The sequence below is a fragment of the Pelophylax lessonae genome (assembly GCF_965119305.1).
Source record: "Pelophylax lessonae genome assembly, chromosome: 3".
Classification (NCBI taxonomy): domain Eukaryota; kingdom Metazoa; phylum Chordata; class Amphibia; order Anura; family Ranidae; genus Pelophylax; species Pelophylax lessonae.
The window spans coordinates 197,204,823-197,229,347 of record NC_138770.1 but is presented as its reverse complement, the minus strand read 5'-3'; the positions used below and the strand labels follow the sequence as shown (position 1 = coordinate 197,229,347).

The following is a 24,525-nucleotide window of genomic DNA, read 5'->3' as shown; positions in this document are numbered from 1 at the left end:
CCTGGGCAGCCTGCAGTGACTGAGGTGAGGGACAGTTTTGCCCAAGTAGTAGAAGCGCCTGTTCCTGTACAGTCTATGCTCCTTACCAAAAATGTTTCCCCCTTTAATAAGTCATTGTAATGCCACCCATATTCTTGCCCTTTCACCAGGGTGAAAGTAACCTAACACCTGTGCAGCATTAGTGTCAGCTTACTGTCAGTCACCCTGTTTAAAAGGACAGTAATATGGGTGGCATTACAATGATTTAGTAAAGGGGGCAAAATTATTTATAATAATTCTCCTAAATCCTGCTTTTTTTATTTTTAGCAGAGTGATAGATTTCTTATGGGGCTAATAAGCCACAACAGCAAGCCAAGTGTTTGGCTTATGGTTGTGGCATGGCCCCATTGACCTGGATAGCCAAATTTCACATAGGCTTAACATAAACCATCAAAGCTGTGGCACATGTAGAGGGGTTCCACTTGTGATCTAGACTTTGAGTTGTCTGTTTTTACCATCCCCTGACCGCTCAGAAAAAAGTCTTAAATGGGCAAAATTATCTGAAAAAACTGACCCTTTACCTACTTCAGCTCCCCCTTAATGACCAGACCATTTTCTGTGATATGGCACTGCAATTACAACTGATGTATTTTTTTCCCAATTTCTTTTGGTGGTATTTGATCGCCTCTGCAGTTTTTATATTTTTCGCTATAAACATAAAATTTGCGACAAATCCTTTTTACTTTCTGCTATAAAACATTCCCAATGAATAAAAAATCTAAATTTTTCATAAATTTAGGCTAATATGTATTCTGCCACATATTTTTTGTAAAAAATCCTAAGTGTATTTTGATTGGCTTGCAAAAAAAGTTATTACATCTACAAACTATGGAACTTTTTATTTTTTTTAATTGTTTTTACTAGTAATGGCAGCGATTATTAGAGGGGCTGTGACATTGCGGGTGTAATTGAACACTTTGTATATTGACCCCCCAAAATAATACCTTGCCACCCCTTTGCCACCCGTTTTAAAAGTCTAGCTCCGCCACTGTTGGACGACCCTTGCCCTCCTCCATTGGGACCGTGAAAAGGCTGGAATATAAACTCCGAAACTATTTTGATACTGGAACCAGAACAGCACACCCAAAAGCAACAGGTCATGCCCAACTCAGCGCCTGGGACACCAGGGCAGTGGCCAGGACTGGCCTAAACGGAGAGCCAACAGTAGTGAACATATTGCGGGCCAAAGCCTCCTCCTTCCTGTTAGCCAATTCCTTAAAAGCTAGAGACTACTCTACTGGATTCATGGTTGCCTTGTTCATCCTGGAGACAGGAGGTCCCACCAATGGTGGAACAGAGCACTTCTTGAGTAGCAACTCTTTAAAGGGGGTACCTCACAGCCAAGCGTTTAAGAACCACAAGGTGGCGTTTTGGACACTCCCATTAAATATAGACAAATTTGTCAAAATAGGAGGGATAAGGAAACACTTTCGCCATGTGAGACAGCTTGTAAATGCCAAAAAAAAAGTGACTGCCACCTACGCAGCTGCACCCTTCATCTGCAAAGTCTTCCGAACAGATGTAAGTAGTGTGTCAACCAACGCCCTTTGGGGGCAGCTGCAGCTGTGGAGGAATCCTCCTCACTATCTGACAGGTCAGGGAACGAGGCTACAACCCCACAGGGTGGGCATGTCCATAGCAACCGAGTCAGATTCTGGTGGCAAAAACACAAACATTTACAGGGGGGCCGCTGACGCCCCTCCAAGGGCCCGCAGAGGGGGCCGATGACACCCCTTCCAAGGGCCCGCAGAGGGGGCCACCCACTGTGATGTGGGTAGTCCTGCAGGCAGAATCAACCTAAGTCCCCACAAGACCGCTGGGAAGGGCACCCTACAGCTATAGCCCCTGCCGACCAGGTACAATCCCACAGCACTGCCCCTCCAGAAGGAGGGGCCTGACTCGGCCACACAGTCTAGTAGGCCACAGGCCGCAAAGGCCACGTTTGCGCGGACCTGAGGGGACCTGGACCGACCAGGGAAGCAGAGGGGAGGGCGGATGCCTAAACGGAGAGCAGTGACTTCAGCTGCCCTCACTATGGCTGCCCCACAGAGCGTTTGGTCAGTAAGGCGCAAAGCCACGGCCTAAATTACCGGTGGGTCAAACCGCGTAGAGTGCGGAAGCCTGGTCATTCGCTTCCTAGGCCGAACAGCAGCATAGGCGAGCCCAAGGGAGACCCTCCCCCCAGTAAAAACAACCTTGAGGATGGAGGGGGGAACAGTGCACCCGCTAGATACATAGGGCATGTAGAGGTGCCAGCCCATGGCCCCAGCAGGGGGAGTTGGAGGTGAACCCCAGAGGGACTGACCACCCCAAGGAGTACCCGCGCCTCACTTGCTGCCCAGGAAAGGAGGGAGGGGGCCATCTACTTACATATCCAGCATGCATGCGGGTAACACTCCCAAGACAGAACCTCCTCGCCACCGAAGTGGGGGGGGTTGTCAGCAGATGGGGCCTGACGCAGCCGACCCAGTGCGGAGCTCTGGTCTGCACACGCTCCATGGTCAGACTGGGGGGACCACTTGATCTAGATTATCCAGCCCATCGCCCAGTCTGGCAGTTGACTGTACATCTCACAGGTACAAAAAAAAAAAACAGAAGAAAAGAAAAAAAAAAAGCCAGTATGCCAGTAAAAAGAAAAAAGTGCCAGGACCAAAGATCCCAGCAGGGAACAAGGTCCTTACCCCTGAATAGGCAGGAAAAAAAAAACTGAAGACTTATAGCAGAGAGGGGGGGAGTATACCACCTAGGACTGCCCATAGGCATAGCCAAGTCTTTTTTTGCCTAGTATCCTACTCCTGTAGGGGGCAATATAATCTATAGTTCTGAATAATGGCGAGCTTCGTTCATCAATGAACGAAAGAGAAAGTAGAATTTTGTAAATCGGTTACCCATCTGAAACCCTGAAGTATCTAAATATTACTGTTGACATTTTCAGATAGCTGAAGGAAGAGGAGTGTGACAAAACAATGTTGTCTAAATACCATGTGACCTTTACACACCCGGAGTTCTTAAAGTGGTTGTAAACTATATGGAAGATCTCATTTCCCAAGATAAGGACTCCAACCGTAAATACTATCAGACTTGGCCTCCATGGCTACACTTCACGACCCAGCTATCAGACGTTGAGCACATAACTACCCTGTTTCCTCACACGTCCCTACCTTGCTACATGCCTGCTCATCCCACAACATTGATCCTGCATTACGCAGCCTTTGGCCATGCCGACCTTTGCTTTTCTCTCCCCCCCACCCCCTTTTTTTCCCCCCTTCTTCCTCTTTACCCAAGTTCTTCCCCTCTTACCTTTCCCCTTGTTCGTTCCTACCCCGGCCCCCCTCCTCGCCGGACACCCCTGGACAGCTCCAAAGGTCGCCACTTCTCCCTTATCATACCTGTCAGTATCCTCACCGTGGCCCCCTACTGCCTGGGAATTTCCTATTGCATGGTGTGTTCTCTGCTCCTCGACACAGCAAGTTCCTCGCCGGGGGTGTCAGAGTTCAGAATACTTCACACTGCTCCAAAATCCCAGATTCCCATAACAGCTGGGATACCTCTACTGCTGTGACCTTACATGTGCGATACTTGTTCTTTTTATGTTTCCACAATGCCCTATTATTCTCGCTTTCCTCAGGAGCACTTTGTATAGCCGTGCTTTTCATGTCGCACCATTTGTATGTGCACTATGGCTTATTTGAACTTGTATTGGTTGATTTTGTACTTTGCTAAATATTGTTTTGGAAAAAAAAAAGTGGTTGTAAACCTCAAAAATGAAAGGTGAACAAAGCATGTCCTTAAGAGTGTCTATTTGCCTCAGTCCATGTGTAGACATTGCGTCTGGAGTCGCCAACGTTTCGTCATCAAAAGACATCGTCTGGGCGACGTCTTTTGATGACGAAACGTTGGCGACTCCAGACGCAACGTCTACACGCCCCTTCTCCGAGCCGGCTATTGTCTATGCTGACGAGTTACTTGCGGGACGCCGCAATCGAATCTCCAGCTACCATCTTATATGTGTTTATATGTGCTACATCCACGTGAGTAGTTTTCTTTAATAAACATTATTATCATTTATGGGATTACGCTATGGTCTTTTGTACAATTTTCTTCTATATATCCATCTGACCCCTATGGAGCTTCCTTGAGGAGTTCATTACTATACGGCGCTACTTATGGTTTCTTGGAATCCTGAGATCTATGTGACATGCTTTATCTGGCAGGGCTCTCTCATTAAGTTGAGTAGCCACGGCTTTTTGGCAAGCTGCTACCCTCATCAGTGCACTGTGGTGTCCCTACCTTACACATTCCCTGGGTGTCACAGGAAGGAAGGACTGTTATCACAACCACTTTCTTGGATTTGTTTTACTTTGGACTTTTTCCTTGGGATTTTTAGACACTCTACACCTACCTTTATATGTCATTTCTAAATGCCATTTGTATGATATTTTTTCTGTCATTGCATTTATGATCAATTTTTTTTAGCGCTGCACTTTTTGTGAATATTAGTACCTTTTGATCACTGTCTGTGGATCTTGTGCTAGCTGCTTTTTTATTTATTTCAATATTTTTCACATTTTTTTCAATTAGCAGCGCAGAAATACCCCTTTATCCTTTCCATTTGTACCTGTATATGGGAAAGTTTTTGAGAGGCCGACACAGATTACAGGGGCATATGACAAAGATCCCAGGACTCACCATCAATAGCACCTATGTCTTTCTCCCATCCCTTCCTACAGGGCAATACAGTGGGATCCTGGAGAGCAATAAAGTGGATGGAATAACTTCTAGAGATCAGTCCTTTTTTTCTTTCTCGCTAAGAGAAAGTCCTGAATTATCGGATGATCAGTTGGACGATAGGTTGGACAGAGTCAAGAGATCCCAATTTGCAACTGGAGGGCATGCCGCAACTGTAGATATCTATAAAATTGACCTAGTGGAAGGGCAAACTCCACTTGTAAGTCTGAGAAGGAAGAATCTAGCCATTATAGAACAGATATAGCGTATTCCTTCTACACACCTTCTCCCAATCCTGGAATCCCTCTAAATTAAGCACTTCCTTATAGTTAAAAGGTGAACATTGTTTAAGTCCCAAGCACAAAGCAATATGGTGACAATGGGAGACTGGCAGAAAAACACATTCCCTCTACAATGGAACTCCTTCAGTTACGCTGTACAAAATGACAAGGAAACGTTACCATAAATCGGATTATGAATCGATAATAAAACTCCGGCAGATACCATCACAAACTATCACCTGGTTAAGCTGCAAATATGAATCTGCATTCATACAATTACCTGAAATTTACGCCTAGACTACACTCAGGTTATCATTTAAAAGTAGAAGCAAATTTGCACAAACTATAGAGGGGGCAATCATACTTCTATAAACAATGTTCAGAGTTTAAATGTCACCACTTTGCACCTTAAACATGGGAGCATCTATGCATACCAGATCCATCCCAGAACTCTACTTCAGTTCACAAAAAAAACATGAAAGCTGTTGTCATGCATATCAACACAGCCTTTATCTTGCAATGCTTACGTGTGGGTGGAGGAGCAGCTGTCTGAAGCTCCCATAAAGGCGTGTTATCTGGCACAGACATAGCTCTTGACAATGCAGGAATAACTGCCTGTTCTGATATTCTATGAGAAATAAGAAAATTATGGCATTAGTTGAAAAATCTCTTCTCTTATTACATGTACAAAATACTGCTGGGAGTTTGAAAACATGGTCAGTGTGACATATTACCTCATCTTTAGAGCCTGGAATTGCTGCAAGAGTAGAGCCAGCTGTTGCTGCTGCTGTGACGAAAGAGCCGCTTTCTGCTGCTGTGCCATCATCTGGGCATACTGCTGTCTGTGTAGACAACAGTAACATTTTTAAACATAGTTTCACCACCAGAAGAACACAAAGACAAAATACAAGAGCATGAAAAAACAAACAAACATGAAAAAGGGATTTTGTCTTGCCTGTAAATTCTGTATATTAGGGTACAGTACAGGACACATATCCTATTACTACACCATGGGTTATGGGCTCATACCTTTAGGCGATTGGATACAGACAAGCTTTTGAGGACACCTGCCCCATGGGGTGCCTCCCCTATAATCCTACTTCACTCTAAGTCCTCTGTTTTTTTTTTTAGCAAGCAATGCAGAATAATCGGATTTTTGTAAGATTTTACCGTAAAATCCTTTTCTCTTAGCTCATTGACAGACGTAGTCTTCTTGATTCACATCAATTGGGTTATGTTGTCTCCGCAGGAGTAGGACTAGGCATAAAGAAAAAACGTTCTGGCTCCACCCTAGGGGCAGTCCCAGAGGGTATATCCTCCCTCTTTCTGCTACAAGGAATCAGTTCTGTTATAAAGCAGCAACAGAGAGTTTAACCCAACCCAACTCAATGATAGAGGGGCGGGTACTACGTCTGTCAATGAGCTAAGAGAAAAGGATTTTACGGTAAGATCTTACAAAAATCAGATGTTCTCTGTCGCTCATTGACAGACGTAGTCTTCTTGATTCACATCAATTGGGACATCCAGAAGCAGTGCCACAAATGAGGGGTGGGATTGACCGAAATCAAAATCCAATCTAGAAGGCCCAACCGGTGCCAACTAGAAGTTTTAAAGGCTCATTATAAACAAAGAATGAGACTCAAATAAAAATTTCCAACGGAAAAAAACCCTCGAGGTAGACCACTGGTCTCCTCAATTGGCGGCCTGCAAAACCTTGCGGCCAAACGAGGCATCAGACGATGCCATTACATCAACTTTATAATGTTTTGTAAAGGTATGCACCGACGACCAGGTAGCCGCCTTGCACACCTGGACCACCGACGCCTGATGGCGAAAGGCCCATGACGCACTCAGTGCCCGAGTGGAATGCGCCTTAACAGGGAACAGGGGCTCCCGACCCTTAATAGAATAAGCCTGTACCACCGTCAGTCTGATCCATTTGGAAATAGTCGCGGCAGATGCAGGCAACCCCTTTTTGGGTCCATCCGGGATCACAAAAAGTGAATCCGTCTTGCGAAACGAGTGTCGTTTTCAAGTATACCCTGATCGCCCGGACCACATCCAAGGAGTGTAAAGCAAACTCCCGAGGATGACTGGGCTTAGGACACAGGGAAGGTAACACAATTTCTTCATTCAGATGAAATTCTGAAACCACTTTTGGTAGGAAGGATGGATTCGGACGAAGAACCACCTTATCTCTATGAACCACCAGATATGGGGGACGACAAGATAATGCGGCCAGTTCTGACACCCTGCGTGCTGAAGTGATAGCCACCAAGAAGGCCACCTTCTGGGACAACGTAGGTAGAGGAATCTCCCTAATATCTTCAAAGGGAGGTTTCTGAAGAACCGACAATACTAAATTAAGATCCCAGGGTGGTAACGGCGCGCGCACTGGCGGAGCCAGATGTCGCACCCCCTGGATGAAATTCCGCACCAAGGAATTAGTAGCCAAAGGCTTCTGAAAGAAGATAGCTAATGCTGAGACCTGACCCTTGATAGTGCTCAAGGCCAGTTTCTGCTCAACCCCTTGTTGCAGAAAAGCTAATATTCGACTAACCGAATAAGATCGTGGGTGGAACCCCAGGGGTTCACACCATGCAATGTAGGACTTCCATGTGCGATGATAAATCTTTCTGGAAGTCGCTTTCCTTGCTTTAACTAGAGTAGGAATAACTGAAGCTGACAATCCCTTGTCCTTCAGCACCTGGGTCTCAATAGCCAGGCCGTTAAAGCCAGCGATCGTAAAGCAGGATGGAAGATCGGTCCCTGAGACAGTAGATCCTCCCTGAGAGGAAGTCTCCACGGGACGTCCGCCACCAGTCTGACCAAGTCGGCGTACCAAGCTCGGCGAGGCCAGTCCGGAGCTACCAGGATTACTGGAATTCCTTCCTCCTCTATCCTGCGAAGAAGTCTTGGCAGTAACCCGAGAGGAGGGAAGGCATACATTAGCTGGTATTGCCCCCACGGGGCGACCAGTGCGTCTGCGGTCTCTGCTAGAGGATCGCGGGAGCGAGCCACGAATCTCTGTACTTTCCTGTTGAATCGTGATGCCAACAGATCCACATCCGGGGTGCCCCAACGTAGGCACAACTGGTGGAAAACTTCTGGATGGAGGGACCATTCCCCCTGATCCAGAGTCTGACGGCTGAGATAATCTGCCTGCCAATTTTCCACCCCCGGAATGAACACCGCAGAGATAGCTGGAACAAATTGTTCCGCCCAGCGAAGAATGCAAGCCACTTCCTTGGCCGCTCGGACACTCTTGGTGCCCCCCCTGGTGATTGACATAAGCCACAGCCGTGGCGTTGTCCGACTGGATCCGAACCGGGCTGCCCTGGATCTGCTCGGTCCAGTGAATCAGACAAAGTCTGATCGCTCTCAGTTCCAATACATTTATCGGTAACCTGGATTCTTCCGGGGACCAAAGTCCCTGAACGGAAAACTGACCGAGAATTCCTCCTTATCCGGATAGGCTGGCATCCGTGGTCACTATCGTCCAATATATTGGCAGAAATGACTTTCCCTGGCTGAGCATCGGAGACCGAAGCCACCAGACCAGAGACTCTCTGGTCTGTTTGCTCAATTGGATCCGATAGTCCAGGGACTCCGGATTCCGATTCCATCTGAGAAGAATCTCTTGCTGAAGAATTCGGGTATGGGACTGGGCAAATGGGACTGCTTCGAAGGAAGCCACCATCAACCCCAGAACCCTCATGCAAGTCCGAAGGGAAGACCAGCTGTTGGATAGTAACAACTGGACTGCTGATTGAATCTTCCGGAGTTTCCCTACCGGAAGGAAAACTCTTGTCCTGACTGTGTCTAGAATTAGACCCAGATATTCGAGCCTCTGGGTGGGAACCAGAAAAGACTTTTGCTGGTTCACCAGCCACCCGAATTCCTGTAAAGAAATTATAGTAATTTCTATGTTTTGTAGCAGGGTCTGTGGAGACTCTGCATGAAGCAGGAGATTGTCTAGGTAACCTAGAATCGATATGCCTCTTTGGCGCAGTAGTGCCAACATTGGGGCCAACACCTTCGTGAAGACCCGAGGAGCCGTGGCGAGACCGAAAGGTAACGCCACAAACTGATAGTGGTTCTCTTCTACGGAAAAACATAGAAACCGCTGATGTCCTGCGAAAATGGGGATGTGAAGATATGCGTCCTTGATGTCTATGGACGCTAGGACATCCCCTGAATGCAGGAAGGCTGCTACTGTGCGAATGGATTCCATCTTGAATTTTCTTATGTTGAGAAAGGAATTGAGTGCCCTTAAGTCCAGAATTGGACGCACTTTGCCCTCTTTCCTGGGTATTGTAAATAGGTTTGAATAAAACCCCTGAAAACGTTCTGTCCAAGGAACGTGGACTACCACTCCTTGTTGTAGTAAATCCGTGACTGCTCTCCGCAGATCTTCTAAACGATCCGGGGATAGTCGGATATTGGAAGGGAAGAATCGCGCCGGTGGGAGAGATCGAAACTCGATCTTGTACCCTGACCTTATGATTTCGCAAACCCACTTGTCCGGGATTCTGGAAAGCCATGGATCCGGGAACCGGCGAAGACGTCCCCCCACCCCAGTTATGGGTGGGGGCGCACCTTCAGGCTTTGGTAGACTTATCTTCAGGTCTGGAGGGGGCGGGCCTTTGCTTGCCCGACCAACGTCCCCTGAAGCCTCCTGAAGGAGCTTTGGAGGACTTAATTTTTTCACCCGTGGGGCGAAAAAAAAAATTTTTGTGAGCAGAGAAAGAAGGCCCTCGTCTTTGACGAGGTCCTTTACCCTTAGCATTTTGCGGTAAAAAGGGGCTCTTTCCTCCCGTGAGATCCTTAATGATCTCATCTAAGTTGGCTCCAAATAAACGCTCTCCTGAAAAGGGGATATTAGCCAATGCTTTTTTGGAACCTTGGTCGGCTAACCAACCTTTTAGCCACAGTGTACGCCTGAGAACCACTGCTGAAACTGAGGCTCGCGCCAATAGTGGAGTGGCGTCTAACGCCGCATCACACACAAACTGTAACCCCTGTATCATCTGTTCCAACAAATCTGATACCGCCTGAGGGACCTCTTCTAAGTCCCGGCGTAACCACTTGGTCCATTCAGTTACAGTCTGCGAAACCAGCCCAATAGCAATTATTGGTCTGAAAGCTGTTTTAATCAAGGAAAACATGGTGCGAGACATAGCTTCTATCTTGCGATCCACCGGATCTTTAAAAGACAGAGCGTCTTGTAAAGGAATAACCGTGGCTTTATTCAATCTAGCAATTGGTGAATCCACCACAGGTGGTTCTGTCCATTTCTTAATGAGGGTTTCCTCAAACGGATAACGCCTGTTAATGCGTTTAGAAATAGCAGAAGTGCGTTTTGGCAGACTCCATTCTTCTTTGATTGGATTGCCAAAACATTTGGGCAATGGAAAAACCTTCGCCACTTTGATGCGTTTTTTAGTCCCAAAGGGGATTTCAGTTTCAGCTATTTCCAACGGAGTACCCTGTAATCTTAAGGTTTCTTGAACAGATAAAATGAGTGCGTTTACCAACGCTTCCTCTCGGGCTATGGCTGATGCCGAAACATCCTCCTCACTGTCTGAAGAGACAGTACCCGAGACACCAATCCCAGATGAGGTACCTGCAACTGCAGAAATAGGCTCAGATTCTGAATCCGAAGTTTCAGATAATATGGGGTTAGGCGGGGGTCGCTTTCTTGCGCCCTGTCCCTGACAAGCCACTTCCACCCGGGACACAAAAGTTTCCATAATAGCTGACAATGATTCAATCGTCAGTGGGGTGCTGGAGGATCCTGCAGACACCTCTGCCAGAAAAAAACTTTTTTTTTTTTTTTTTTTTTTATGTGTATCCCCCTAGCGCAATAGCGCCCCTCAGAGTACCTGCTTCTTGATCCCCACAGAGAGAGAGAGAGGGACCCTCAAGGCTCACCACCCGATGCAGAGAAGTTTCCTACCAACTGCAGTCAGCGTTTGTCTCTTACAGACTGGAAAGAGCTGTGTTCGTTTTCCCGGGTAGAAGGAAGTGGCTCCGCCCCCTGTGTACGCCTTCCGGCGTTCCAAGCTCTCCTCGAGGTTAGCTGGGCTCTTCAAACATGGCCGCCCCCATACAGGAGACAATCGACTCCAAAAAAATGGCGGCCGACATGACCTGCGGACATACATGTACCTGGTCTACAGCAAAATGGCGGCGGATTACCGAAGTCTCGTTTTCCCAGCACATCCACCTGTATATCATGCTGATGGCGGTTTATCGATCTGCAGGAGGTCCACTACAATTAAGGTAGGATTATGCCTCCTATGTCTACTGCAATACTGCAGTCTGCTGGGTAGAGTGTTAGCTCCCAAACCAAGTCCACTTGCCCATTGTATTTACAAGGGGGACTTTTAGTGTCAGATAGATACTGACCATGTATGGAGGGGCCCATATTCCACACTGCCTCATAACGAGGAAAAAAGGAAACATTTACTCACCATACCGACCGACAGGCACCCTCTCTTCACAATACCCTCAACCGGGGTGGGGGGTTGTTGACCACTCCGGACGCCTCGACTCTCTGGTTCCTGGCGTCCAAGCGAGACTTTTAACTCGCAAGGTCAGTCCCTCCAATGGGACTCCGTCGCGGCCGACCCAGCGCGGAGCTCTGGTCTGCACGCGCTCGTAGGCAGAAACCGGGGTGACCACTGGATCTCAACATCCAGCCCGTCGCCCGGCCCCGCATACTTACTTGAATGTGTCGCGGCCGACCAAGCGCGATGCAATGGTCTGCGCGCGCTCGTAGTCCGGCTGGGGTGACCACTAGTGTCGCCCAGATCCGGCATAATTGCTTGAAGATCTCACAGGAAAAAACACTGGAGAAAACTACCTAAAAAAATATTTTTTCTAGAAAAAAATCTTGCCAGGACCAAAAGATCCCAGCAAGGAACTTAGGTCCTTACTCCTGACTAGACAGAAAAAAACTGATTCCTTGTAGCAGAGAGAGGGAGGATATACCCTCTGGGACTGCCCCTAGGGTGGAGCCAGAACGTTTTTTCTTTCTGCCTAGTCCTACTCCTGCGGAGACAACATAACCCAATTGATGTGAATCAAGAAGACTACGTCTGTCAATGAGCGACAGAGAAAAGGAGAGTTTAGGAAGAGTGCCCTGTGTCTGTCCTGTACTGGAATTAACAGGTAATTCAAAATTCCTCTGATCTTAATTGTACAGGACACAGACATCCTATTCACACACCATGGGACGTCTTCAAGCTACAAATAGAAGGATAGCAACAACTAAACAAATGCAACCGTGCCAACATACCCAAAAACAACAAGGGTAAAACACCCAGGTTCAGAGTGCCGCTGCAGGAACCTAGCGGCAGAAAGCTCTGTCAGAAGATGACTGGATACCCCCCAGGTAAAATTTTGAAAAAGAACAGGTGGTGGCATTCCAGGTGGTGGCATTCGAGTTGGGTGACAAAAGCTTGGTGCCTAAAAAGCCCAGAATACGCCAATATGTCTGGTTGAGAGTGGGCATAAGAATTTAGGTGGAAGCTTTTGTTTTAAAGCATAAGCTCTAGCAATAAAGTCCCTAATGGTGGAATTTGAAGCTGGGTGCCCTTTGCAAGTACCTGAGGAAAGAACAAATAAGGAATCTGTTGGAAGCAGTAGCATTTAGGTATGCTCTAATGTCTCCGGCTACATCCAGGCACTGTAGAGAGATTTCCTTTGGGTGCTTAGGAGCAGAACACAAGGATGGTGGAATAATGTCCTTATTGAGATGGTAGGCTGAAACCACTTTAGAAAAAGGATGTTCAAAGGCATGGTACAACCTTATTGTTTGGAAGGGGTGGCAAGTTTGCTTTTGGGGGCTCATTCTCAAAGTGGGGCGATTTCTATAAGTGACGCACTTCTGTCTCTGCACTAATCATCTCAATGTGTCATCTGAAACCTTATTCTCTGTCTCTCCACAGGTATGTCTATTATCCTGCTATTCCACCCAATGCTTAACTTCTGAAACCTGCGTATTCTGTCTTTAATTGTGGTATGTTTATTTGTTTACCCATCTGTAGACTGGTCCTTGCAATGTTTTCTTACCTTTAATTCCTAAATCTTTCTGAAGAGGAAATCCTGCTCTGTCTATCCAGCCTTAATTTATTAATTCCTGATTGCTTAATTGGATAGCCTCCACCCCAGGTCTAACAGTATATAAGTACAGCACCTCTTGGGGAAGGCACGTTTGCAAGGGGTGGCATGTTTGCTTTTGGGGGCTCATTCTATAAGTGACGCACTTCTGGCTCTGCACTTCAGCGAATGCACAAAGTGAATGAACAAAGGAAAGGCTGAGATATACACCACATAGACTGCAGGTGACCTAATTTAGCCTATCAGCTCTTGCTCCTTGTAACATGCACTCTACCACTTTTTACAGCCATGTCCTCTATCCTTAAACTCTCTCTCCTTCACCCCTCTTCTCCCCCTCACAGCTTACATACATCACCCTCACTACTGTCCTCTCCCTATTACTGCACTCTCCTGCTATTTCTAAATCCCCACACACCCACAAAACCTCCAGGATACTGGGGCACGTCCCTTCATATAAATCACACTCTCATATTACCACCCTCACCTTTCTGCTTCTCCTAACCTCTGGAGACATATCCCCAAACCCTGGGCCTCCATCATTGACCTGTACTCAACACACCCACTACCCTGCACCCTCTGGCTGCAGCCACAATCAGCACAATTTAGTTCTCATCTCTCTTCTTCCCAAGACCTGACTCTTTCCTCTTGTGCCCTTTGGAACGCCTGCTCTGTCTGTAATAAACTCACCTCTCTCCATGACCTTTTTATCGCTAACTCTTTGAATCTACTTGCCATCACCGAAACCTGGCAACATGAATCTGACACTACGTCTCCTGCTGCCCTATCCCAAGGTGGTCTTCTATGGACTCACTCCCCCAGATCCAATGGACGCAAGGGAGGGGGTGTTGGGATCCTTCTAGCCTTACATAGCACCTTTCAAGTACTTCACCCACCTCCCTCTGTCACTCTCCTCATTTGAGGTACATTGCATTCGTCTCTTCTCCCCTGTTTCGCTAAGGATAGCTGTGATCTACCGCCCACCTGGACCAGTATCGACCTTTCTAGACGATTTCTCCGCCTGGCTACCCTACTTTCTCTCTTCTGAAATCCCCACAATCATTCTCGGCGACTTCAACATCCCTCTTAATACTAACACTCCTGCCACTTCCAAACTTCTCAATCTAACCTCCTCCTTTGACCTGAAGCAATGGGTACATGCTTCTACTCACTCTGAAGGCAATATCCTTGACCTTGTTTTCTCCCACCTATGCAAGCTGCACAACCTTTCAAACAATCCTTTCCCTCTCTCTCTGATCACTACCTTATTAGTTTCACTCTCTCCCTCTCCTCCACCTCCACTCCCTACAGCTACCTTACAGTTACCCATAGAAACCTACGCCATCTCCACCCTTTTCTTCTCTACTCTGCTACCGACCACCTCTATGACAAAATCGCACCCCTGTCCTGCACCAACCTAGCCACTTCTGTCTACACGCTTCACTCTTAGCCTCCCTGGACACTCTGGCCCCCCTTACTACACACCGAATCAGACCCCGACCCCTTCAACCTTGGCAAACAGATGACACTAGAAGTCTGAAAAAGCATAGCCGTGCTCTTGAGCGCCTATGGCGTAAGACTAAGTCTCAGAAAGATTCCAACCAATAAAAATCTGCCCTCCAAAAATACAATTCCAGTCTCCACACTGCCAAGCAGACCTATTTTATCACTGTGGAAAACGTAAGTTGCGCTAATAAGTGATAGTGACAAATATAGACAAATTATGAATGTATATCAGATCATGAATAAAAGTCCACATAAACTGTCCAAAAACTAGAAATGTCCAAATATCAGGAGTTGATCCAGAAATCCGGAATCATCAAATGGCAATTAAACCACCAGATATATAGTCTCCTTACCAGATAGAGGAAGGAAATTCGCTCTAAAAACACCAGGTGAGATGGGTCCAGCAGTCTCTAGTTCAACGGACTTGCATGGTTTCTCAAGGTGATATATCAAATACATGTGAAGAAAAAAACTTCCATAGCATAATACTGTTTTAATTGTAGAACACCAAAACTGTGAGCCACCACCAAGCTAATACTGAGTAAAGGTGAGGAGACAGATCACCACACCAGTATCAATCCTGCTTACCAGATGGTAAAAAATGGACAGCAGAAAGACAACCAAGTAGCCACCAAGAAAGTGAAGTGATAAAAATGGATTTTTGTAAAATCTTACTGTAAAATCCTTTTCTCTTAGCTCATTGACAGACGTAGTCCTCGGTGATTCAGCACCTTCGGGTTATGTTGCCTCCACAGGAGCAGGACTAGACAGGAAATTAAAATGCTCTGGCCACACCCTAGGGGCAGTCCCAGAGGGTATATCCTCTCTCTCTCTGCCTCAGCAAATCAGTTATGTCAAAAAGCAGTCTTTAGAGATTTTAACCCAACCCAACTCAAAAACAGAGGGGCGGGTACTACGTCTGTCAATGAGCTAAGAGAAAAGGATTTTACGGTAAGATTTTACAAAAATCCATTTTTCTCTCTCGCTCATTGACAGACGTAGTCCTCGGTGATTCAGCACCTTCGGGAAGTCCCAGAGCAGTATCACCAATGAGGGGTGGGAAAATGGAAATCAAATCCAAATCTAGAAGGCCCAACCGGTGCCAACTAGAAGTTTACAATGCTCATCCTTAATAATGAGACTCAACAAAAAAAGAAAAAAATTTTTTTTTTTTTCAAACAGAAAAAAACCCTTGAGGTAGACCACCGGTCTCCTCAAATTGCGGCCTGCAAAACCTTGCGGCCAAATGAGGCATCTGCCGATGCCGTCACATCAATTTTATAGAATTTTGTAAAGGTATGTACCGACGACCAGGTGGCCGCCTTACATACCTGGACCACTGACGCCTGATGGCGAAAGGCCCAGGAAGTACTGAGCGCTCGAGTGGAGTGCGCCCTAACAGGGAACGGAGGACTCTGACCCTTAATAGAATAAGCCTGTACCACCGTCTGTCTAATCCATTTGGCAATGGTCGCGGCAGATGCAGGCAAACCCTTTCTGGGGCCATCCGTGATCACAAAAAGTGAATCCGTCTTACGGAATGATTCCGTAGCTTTCAGGTATACCCTGATTGCCCGAACCACATCCAAGGAATGCAACGCATGTTCCCGATGATGCTTGGGCTGAGGACACAAGGAAGGTAGTACAATATCTTCATTCAGATGAAAATCTGAAACCACCTTAGGAAGAAAGGATGGCTTAGGATGAAGTACTACCTTATCCCTATGAATCACTAGGTATGGGGACTGGCATGATAATGCAGCCAGTTCTGACACCCTGCGAGCAGAAGTGATAGCCACCAAGAAGGCCACCTTCTGGGATAAAGTAAGCAAGGGAATCTCCCTGATGTTTTCAAAGGTAGGTTTCTGTAGAACCGACAAAACTAAATTAAGATCCCAGGGCGGTAAGGGCGCGCGGACTGGTGGAGCCAGGTGCCGCACCCCCTGGATGAAATTCCGCACCAAGGACTTGGTAGCTAAAGGTTTCTGAAAGAAGATTGCTAATGCTGAAACTTGACCCTTGATGGTGCTCAAGGCTAGCTTCTGCTCAACCCCTTGTTGCAAAAAAGCCAATATTCGAGTCACCGAATAGGTACGTGGAGGAAATCCTAAAGATTCGCACCACGCAATATAAGTCTTCCACGTGTGATAATAGACCTTGCTGGAAGTCGCTTTCCTTGCTTTAATAAGGGTAGGAATGACTGAAGCAGACAAACCTCTGTCCTTCAGTACTTGGGTCTCAATGGCCAGGCCATTAAAACCAGCGACTGTAAAGCACGATGGTAAATTGGTCCTTGAGACCACAGACACTCCCTGAGACGAAGTTCCCACGGAACGTCTGCGACTAGCATGTCCAAGTCGGCCAGGCCGGCTTGACGAGGCCAGCCTAGAATTTCTAGGACCACTGGCGCTGATTGGATCTGAACCAGGCGTCCCTAGAGCTATCTGGCCCCGACCATCCGAGAAAGTCTGGTCGTTTTCTGTTCCCACACATTTATCAGATACCGGATTCCTATCAGGAAGGGTGATCTTTTCTGGTTGAACCTCAGGGACCGAAGTCACCCGACTAGAGGCTTCTTGGCCTGTCTGGTCAACCAGATCCGATTCCTGTGGGGAATTGGGACTAATCTTAGGAAAAGGTAAAGGAAAAGATCTATTCAGGGAACGGTAACTACCGCTCCCTGTAGTACTTAAATGTTGGAAGGGAAGAATCGCACCGGTAGTAGTAGTTGATGCTCGATCTAATGTCCTGAATACCGGTGAAAACGTCCCCCCACCCTGAAACCGGGTGGGGGCGCACCTTCAGGCTGTGTACTCCTTTGCTTCGGGTTTGGCTGAGTTGGTCCTCTGTTTGTCCGACCAGCCCTTCTTGAACCCTCCTGGAGGAGTCTTGCCTTTCCCGCTTGTTCCAGCCGGGCGCCCTTTATGGGCGGTAAAGAAAGGTCCTCGCTTGTTGAGAGGTGCCTTAGCTTTAGCAGCCTGTGGCAAAAAAGTGCTCTTGCCCCCAGTGGCATCCTTAATGATTTCATCTAGGGTGGCCCCAAATAGACGATTCCCCTGAAAGGGGAGATTTGTCAAGGTCTTTTTGGAACCTAGGTCAGCTGACCAGCATTTTAACCACAGCACACGTCTGAGGATAACCGCTGACATAGATGCATGCCCTAATAGGGGAGTAGTGTCCAAGGCTGCGTCACAGATAAACTGTAGCCCTTGTATAATCTGTTCCATCAAATCAGATGTCTCCTGGGGAATATCTTTTCCCCTAAGGTCTTGGCGTACCATTCTCGCCCATTCCGTAAGTGTCTGGGAAACTAGACCAATAACAATTACTGGTCTAAATGCTGACCCTATCAGAGAGAAGATAGTGCGGGACTCTGCTTCCATCTTTCGATCCACCGGATCCTTAAAGGACGAAGTGTCCTCCACTGGGATAACCGTGGCTTTATTCAGCCTGGAAATAGGTGGATCCACCACTGGTGGTACCGTCCATTTCTTAATAATGGATTCCTCAAACGGATAGCGTCTAGCAATACGCTTGGAAATAGTAAAGGTACGTTTAGAATGCTCCCATTCTCCTTTAATCTTATTACCAAAACACTTGGGTACAGGAAAAACCTTCACCATTTTGATGGGCTTGTTAGTACCAAAAGGAATCTCTGTTTCAGTTGCTTCTGCTGGTAAAACCTCAATTTTTAAGGTTTCCTGCACTGCCACAACTAGTGCGTCCACCAATGCTTCTTCCTGAATAATAGCGGGAGAAGAAACGTCCTCCTCACTGTCTGAGGGAGCTTTACCTGAGGTAACAGCCCTTGCAGAGGGACCTGCAACTGCAGTGACCATCTCTGAATCTGAGTCAGAGGTGTCAGATAGTATAGGGGTAGGCGGGGGTCGCTTCCTTGACCCGCGTCCCTGACAGGCCGCCTCCACCCGAGCCACCATAGACTCCAAAATTGCTGTAAATGCCTCTACACTCTGTGCACCGGCGGGTCCCGTGGCCCCCTCGAGGGAAACAGGTGGGGGAATATGTGTGGCAGGGTCCATGATAATTCCAGTCACTTCCTGGATAATATAATTCAAAAATAAAAAACTTTTTTTTTTTTTTTTTTTTCAGACCCCCAGCGCCACAAAAGCCCCTTAGTGTTACCTGCTAGGGATCCCTATCGATCGAGAGAGAGAGAGAGATAGACCCCCAGGCTCACCACTTGATGCTCAGAGTTTAACTGCAACAGGTTACAGCGCTGTCTTGACAAAGGAAGTCTTTTGGCTGGCTGCCCAGGAAGAAAGGAGGCGGCTCCGCCCCTCTGCACGCCTTCCGGCGCCTCCCCTAGCTCCACGAGGTGTTTGGATCACCTCAAACATGGCCGCCCCCATGCTGGAGACACGAGGCTACGCCAAAATGGCGGCTCGTGCAATCCAGCAAAAAAAATGGCGGCGGCCTGTACTGAATAGCGGTGTGCTGCAGGGCACACAACACTCTCTGCATGGGGATTTGGCGTGGTTGGCGGTACCGGCCCTGGCGGACCGCATGGCCGTTCGGAAGGCCTGCTTATAGCTAGAAATCTGATTTAGGAAGGCAGTCTACATGTCCGTGGCTTCTGACTGGTAGGTACCTTATTCTTATCACAGTAAGATTCCCAGAATGCCACGGATTACAATCTTTTAAACATGTATACAAATAGATTGTTAGCTCCCAAACCAAGCCTCCTGGCTCTTTGCACATAAAATCACACTCAAAGTAGGGGGATCTGTGTCATGTTATAGGATAGAGGGGGACTCTATCTTACCATACAGAGAGGGGCCCGCGTTCACCACAAGACCCGTCAGGGGAAAAGGGGGAACATACTACTCACCATACCGGAACCAGGCGGGCACCAACTCCTGACAGTACCCCTCTCCACCGGGGCGGGAGGGCTGTCGACCGATACGGACGCCGTGACTCATGGTCTTTGGCGTTTCAGCGAGACGTTTAACTCGCGGGGTCAGTCCCTTAATGGGACTTTGTCGCGGCCGACCCAGCGCGGAGCTATGGCCTGCACGCGCTCGTAGGCTGAACTGGGGTGACCACCGGATCTCAACATCCAGCCCGTCGCCCAGTTCAGCTTTCTTGCTTGAAGATCTCACAGGAACACTGGAGAAAAAAAGCTGTCTAAAAAATCTTTTAAGAAAAAAATCTTGCCAGGACCGAAGATCCCAGCAAGGTATCTAGGTCCTTACTCCTAACTAGACAGAAAATAACTGATTTGCTGAGGCAGAGAGAGAGAGGATATACCCTCTGGGACTGCCCCTAGGGTGTGGCCAGAGCATTTTAATTTCCTGTCTAGTCCTGCTCCTGTGGAGGCAACATAACCCGAAGGTGCTGAATCACCGAGGACTACGTCTGTCAATGAGCGAGAGAGAAAAACCATTCTCAAAGTACCTTGAGAACGTCAAAACAGCTGACGAAACGTACGTCGGTCATGGCGTGCTGATGTCATCCATCTGTGTCTGAGGACGGGCGGAGGAGCCGACCGGCCGGCGGCTCGTAACTTACCCACGCTCTCAAACTTTTACATTTGTAAGTTGCTCTCTCTTTTTAATTTAATAAATTTGTTGGTTTTACACTATCGAGCGCTTTCTGTCCCCCTTTTTGGTCTGTTTCAACTCGGATCAATCGGTCTGAAATCGGGACAACTTTGAAGACGTTTGGAGACTGTCTGGCTTGTTAACCATTTGAGTCTGGTAAGCGGCAGTGTTTTTGGTAGTGGGCTTCATTTCGGTTTGGCTGTCTACTTGCACCAGTGCATTAGATATCTGAGGCTACACTCTAAACATCATCCTTTGTGACAGTTTGGCTTGCACAATTATAACATCTGGTAAGCGGCAGTGTTATTGTTGGCGGTTTTTATCACTTCACTTTCTTGGTGGCTACTTGGTTGTCTTTCTGCTGTCCATTTATTACCATCTGGTAAGCAGGATTGATACTGGTGTGGTGATCTGTCTCCTCACCTTTATTCAGTATTAGCTTGGTGGTGGCTCACAGTTTTGGTGTTCTACAATTAAAACAGTATTATGCTATGGAAGTTTATTTTTTCTTCACATGTATTTGATATATCACCTTGAGAAACCATATAAGTCCGTTGAACTAGAGACTGCTGGATCCATCTCAACTGGTGTTTTTAGAGCGAATTTCCTTCCTCTATCTGGAAAGGAGACTATATATCTGGTGGTTTAATTGCCATTTGAGGATTCCGGATTTCTGGATCAACTCCTGATATTTGGACATTTCTAGTTTTTGGACAGTTTATGTGGACTTTTATTCATGATCTGATATACATTCATAATTTATGTCTATATTTGTCACTATCACTTATTAGCGCAACTTACGTTTTCCACATTTGCTTAGTTGTTTGTCACAATTTAAGTTGCTGCTTTACTGATCAGTTAGCGCAGTTATTCTTCCCCTATTTTATCACTCTCATTAACAACTTGTCATCTCGCCCCCGGCAACTCTTCGCTAACTTTAATTCTCTACTCCGTCCTCCACTGCCTCCACCCACTGATTCACTCACTGCCCAGGAGATTGCCAACCACTTCAAACAAAAGATTGATACAATCTTCCCTCGATCACTACTTCCCTCATTCAACCCCACCACTATAGACGAGGTTGCTAAACTACTTGCTAATGCCCACTTAACCACCTGCCCTCTGGATCCTGTTCCCTCGCAAATGCTATGTTCACGCTCTGGCCCTATTCTACGCTCTCTAACCCACATCTTCAATCTCTCCCTCTCTTCTGGCATCTTCCCCAACTCTTTACAACATGCACTAGTCAGCCCCATACTTAAAAAAAAGCCCTCACTGGACCCATCTGATCTTAACAACTTACACCCTATTTCCTTGCTCCCCTTTTTATCCAAACTCCTTGAACATCTGGTCTACAACACTCTGTGCGACTGACCACCTTGCCGAAAATAGCCTCCTTGATCTCCTTCAGTCTGGATTTCGGCCTCAACACTCCACTGAAACTGCTCTCCTAAAACTGACAAACGATCTACTAACGGCCAAAACCAATGGACATTATTCTGTACTCCTCCTCCTGGACCTTTCTGCTGCCTTTGATACAGTTGACCATCCCCTCCTCCTCAAAAAACTCCATGCCTTTGGTCTCCGTGACTGTACTCTTCACTGGTTATCTTCCTACTTATCCAACCGCACCTTTAGCGTTACTTACAATTCCACTTCCTCCTCTCCTCTTCCCTTCTCTGTTGGGGTCCCCCAAGGCTCTGTTCTTGGACCCCTATTTTCAATCTACACCTTCTCTCTGGGTCAGCTGATAGCCTCCCACGGCTTCCAATACCATCTCTACGCTGACGATACTCACATTTTTTTTATCCACCCCTCAGTCTCTGCACGTATCACTAATTTACTATCTGATCTATCGGTCTGGATGTCACACCACTTCCTCAAACTCAAACCTTCCAAAACTGAGCTAATAATCTTTCCTCCATAAACGTGCCCCTTCCCCTGATCTCTCTGTCAATATTGATGGAATTACCATCAACCCATTCCCGCACGCCAAGGTCCTAGGTGTTGTCCTGGACTCTGAACTCTCCTTCAAGCCCCACATCCAATCACTGCCCAAATCTTGCCGCCTTAACCTCCGCAACATCTCCAAAATACGCCCCTTTCTAACCAAAGACACAACAAAGCTCCTAGTTCACTCCTTGGTCATCTCGACTACTGAAATTCCATTCTCATTGGCTTGCCTCTACACAGGCTATCCCCCCTTCAATCCATAATGAATGCTGCCGCCAGACTCATCCATCTTACCAATCGCTCAGTGTCCGCCGCTCCTCTCTGTCAAGCCCTCCACTGGCTTCCGCTCACCCAACGAATCAAATTCAAAATACTAACATCTTACAAAGCCATCCACAGCTTAGTCCCAACTACATCACTAGCCTAGTCTCAAAATACCAACCTAAATCGCTCTCTTCGTTTCTCTCAAAACCTCCTGCTCTCTAGCTCTCTTGTCACCTCCTCCCACGCTCGCCTCCAGGACTTTACCAGAGCCTCTCCAATCCTATGGAACTCCTTGCCCTTATCTGTCCGATTATCTCCTAATCTATTAGCTTTTAGGCGATCTCTGAAAACCCTCCTCTTCAGAGAAGCCTATCCTACCCAAACCTAACAGCTCTAGCTCCATTTTATCCATTTGCCCATTACCCTTGGTTACTGCCTTTTGTTTCACTTGACCCTCCCTTCTAGATTGTAAGCTCTAATGAGCAGGGCCCTCTAATTCCTCCTGTATTGAATTGTACTGTAACTGTATTGTCTTCCCCAATACTGTAAAGCGCTGCACAAACTGTAGGCGCTATATAAATCCTGTATAATAATAAATAAAATAATGTTGTGAACTATGAGGAAGGGCTGCTAGTTCATAGACACGTCTAACAGACGTGATAGCCATCAGAAAGGCTACTTTGCTAGCAAGAACCTCAAGAGAATTTTCTGCAAGGCAGAGAGAACTAAGTTAAGACCCCAGGGAAGCACGTGGTATTGCAAAGGGGGCCCAATATGAGAAACACCTTAAAAAAGGGTTTAACTGGAGTGAAAAGCCAAAGGGTGTTGAAAAAGGTCATAGAAGGCTAAAAAGTGCACTACTTCAGGGTGGCAATAGCTAGATTCTGGTCAAGACCTGTGAAAGAAGGCCAGAATGTGAAGCACTGAGTAAAAGGACTGCACTCACACCAGGCGAAATAAGATTTCATGTACGATATTAAATCTTTCTCAAAGTAACTTTTTTCTTCACAGACCCATCTATTCTTAGGACCTGGGTTAAAAAAACAATGCCGTTAAAGCCAAAGACTTTTTTTTTTTTTTTTTTTTTTTTTTTTTAATGTATTTTATATCACAGTTAATCACGTCACATTTTCAGTGGAAATATATTTATTGTTGTGGCACAATACTTAAACTAAACACATAGTAGCACCATTTTAAAGGTATTGGTTAACGAGACTACTTAACTGTAGGTAGCCTTGGAACACTAATGATAATCTTAAATAAACACAGTATCACATGACACAGGATTACACAGATACTAGGAATACAAGGAAACACAATAGGGAACACCAAGGGAAGGGGAAGACACTTAGAAATAGGATTTGGGGGAGGTTGATCTCAGTGAGGGGATTACTAAACTTAGGAGAATTCTCCGTGGACCGAGGAACTCCCCTTACATTACTTCTAAGAACATCTCCTTCCTTCAAGGGAGCAGTTCATAGAGTACCTTTGAAGGAAATATAAAAGGGAAAGTGAAATGAATAGAAGAGAAGAAAAAGAGGAAGCTTATAAACAGAGGCCTTTGGGAATATAAAATGAGAAGAGGACATATATGTTTAACCCTATTTAGGGATTCTGACTTACGAATTTAGGGGAGTACTATGTAGAGACAGGAATTGATGATATAAAGGATAAGGAGCTAAAGTATTCATGGGATAACAGTTGAGGGGGGAGGGGAGAGAGAGGGAGAAACTCTTGATTTATAATCCCTTTTTTTTTTTTTTTTTTTTTTTTTTTTTTTCTTCTCCTTTTTGTTTTCTTTTATCTTTCTTTTTTCTTGTTTTATTAAATAACGTTAGAAAATATTAGGGACAATGGAGAGTACAGATGACTTTAGTTAATTGTATCAATTAAGTCCTACAGCCTCGATTGAATTTAATGTAACAGATGATGTTGGAAATAATTTTGTGTTGAATGCTTTATAATGTAAAATGGACTTGAAATGATGTATTGGAATATTTTCATTGTCTCTTTTGAATAAATAAATAAAATTTAAAAAAAAAAGAATAGATGGCCTTGCAACAGTGGAT

The 24,525-nt window shown here is 46.3% G+C and overlaps 1 protein-coding gene across 1 annotated transcript in view; it reads right to left on the bottom strand.

Annotated features, from left to right (window-relative positions):
* Positions 1 to 24,525, bottom strand: part of GIGYF2 (GRB10 interacting GYF protein 2) — a 615,584-nt gene that overhangs the window by 204,914 nt on the left and 386,145 nt on the right. The window contains exons 16-17 of the mRNA XM_082251280.1: positions 5,783 to 5,890; positions 5,576 to 5,676 (exon numbers count right to left, since the gene is read on the bottom strand). Of these exons, the coding sequence (XP_082107406.1) occupies positions 5,576 to 5,676; positions 5,783 to 5,890 (209 nt within the window). The remainder of the gene's footprint in view (positions 1 to 5,575; positions 5,677 to 5,782; positions 5,891 to 24,525) is intronic.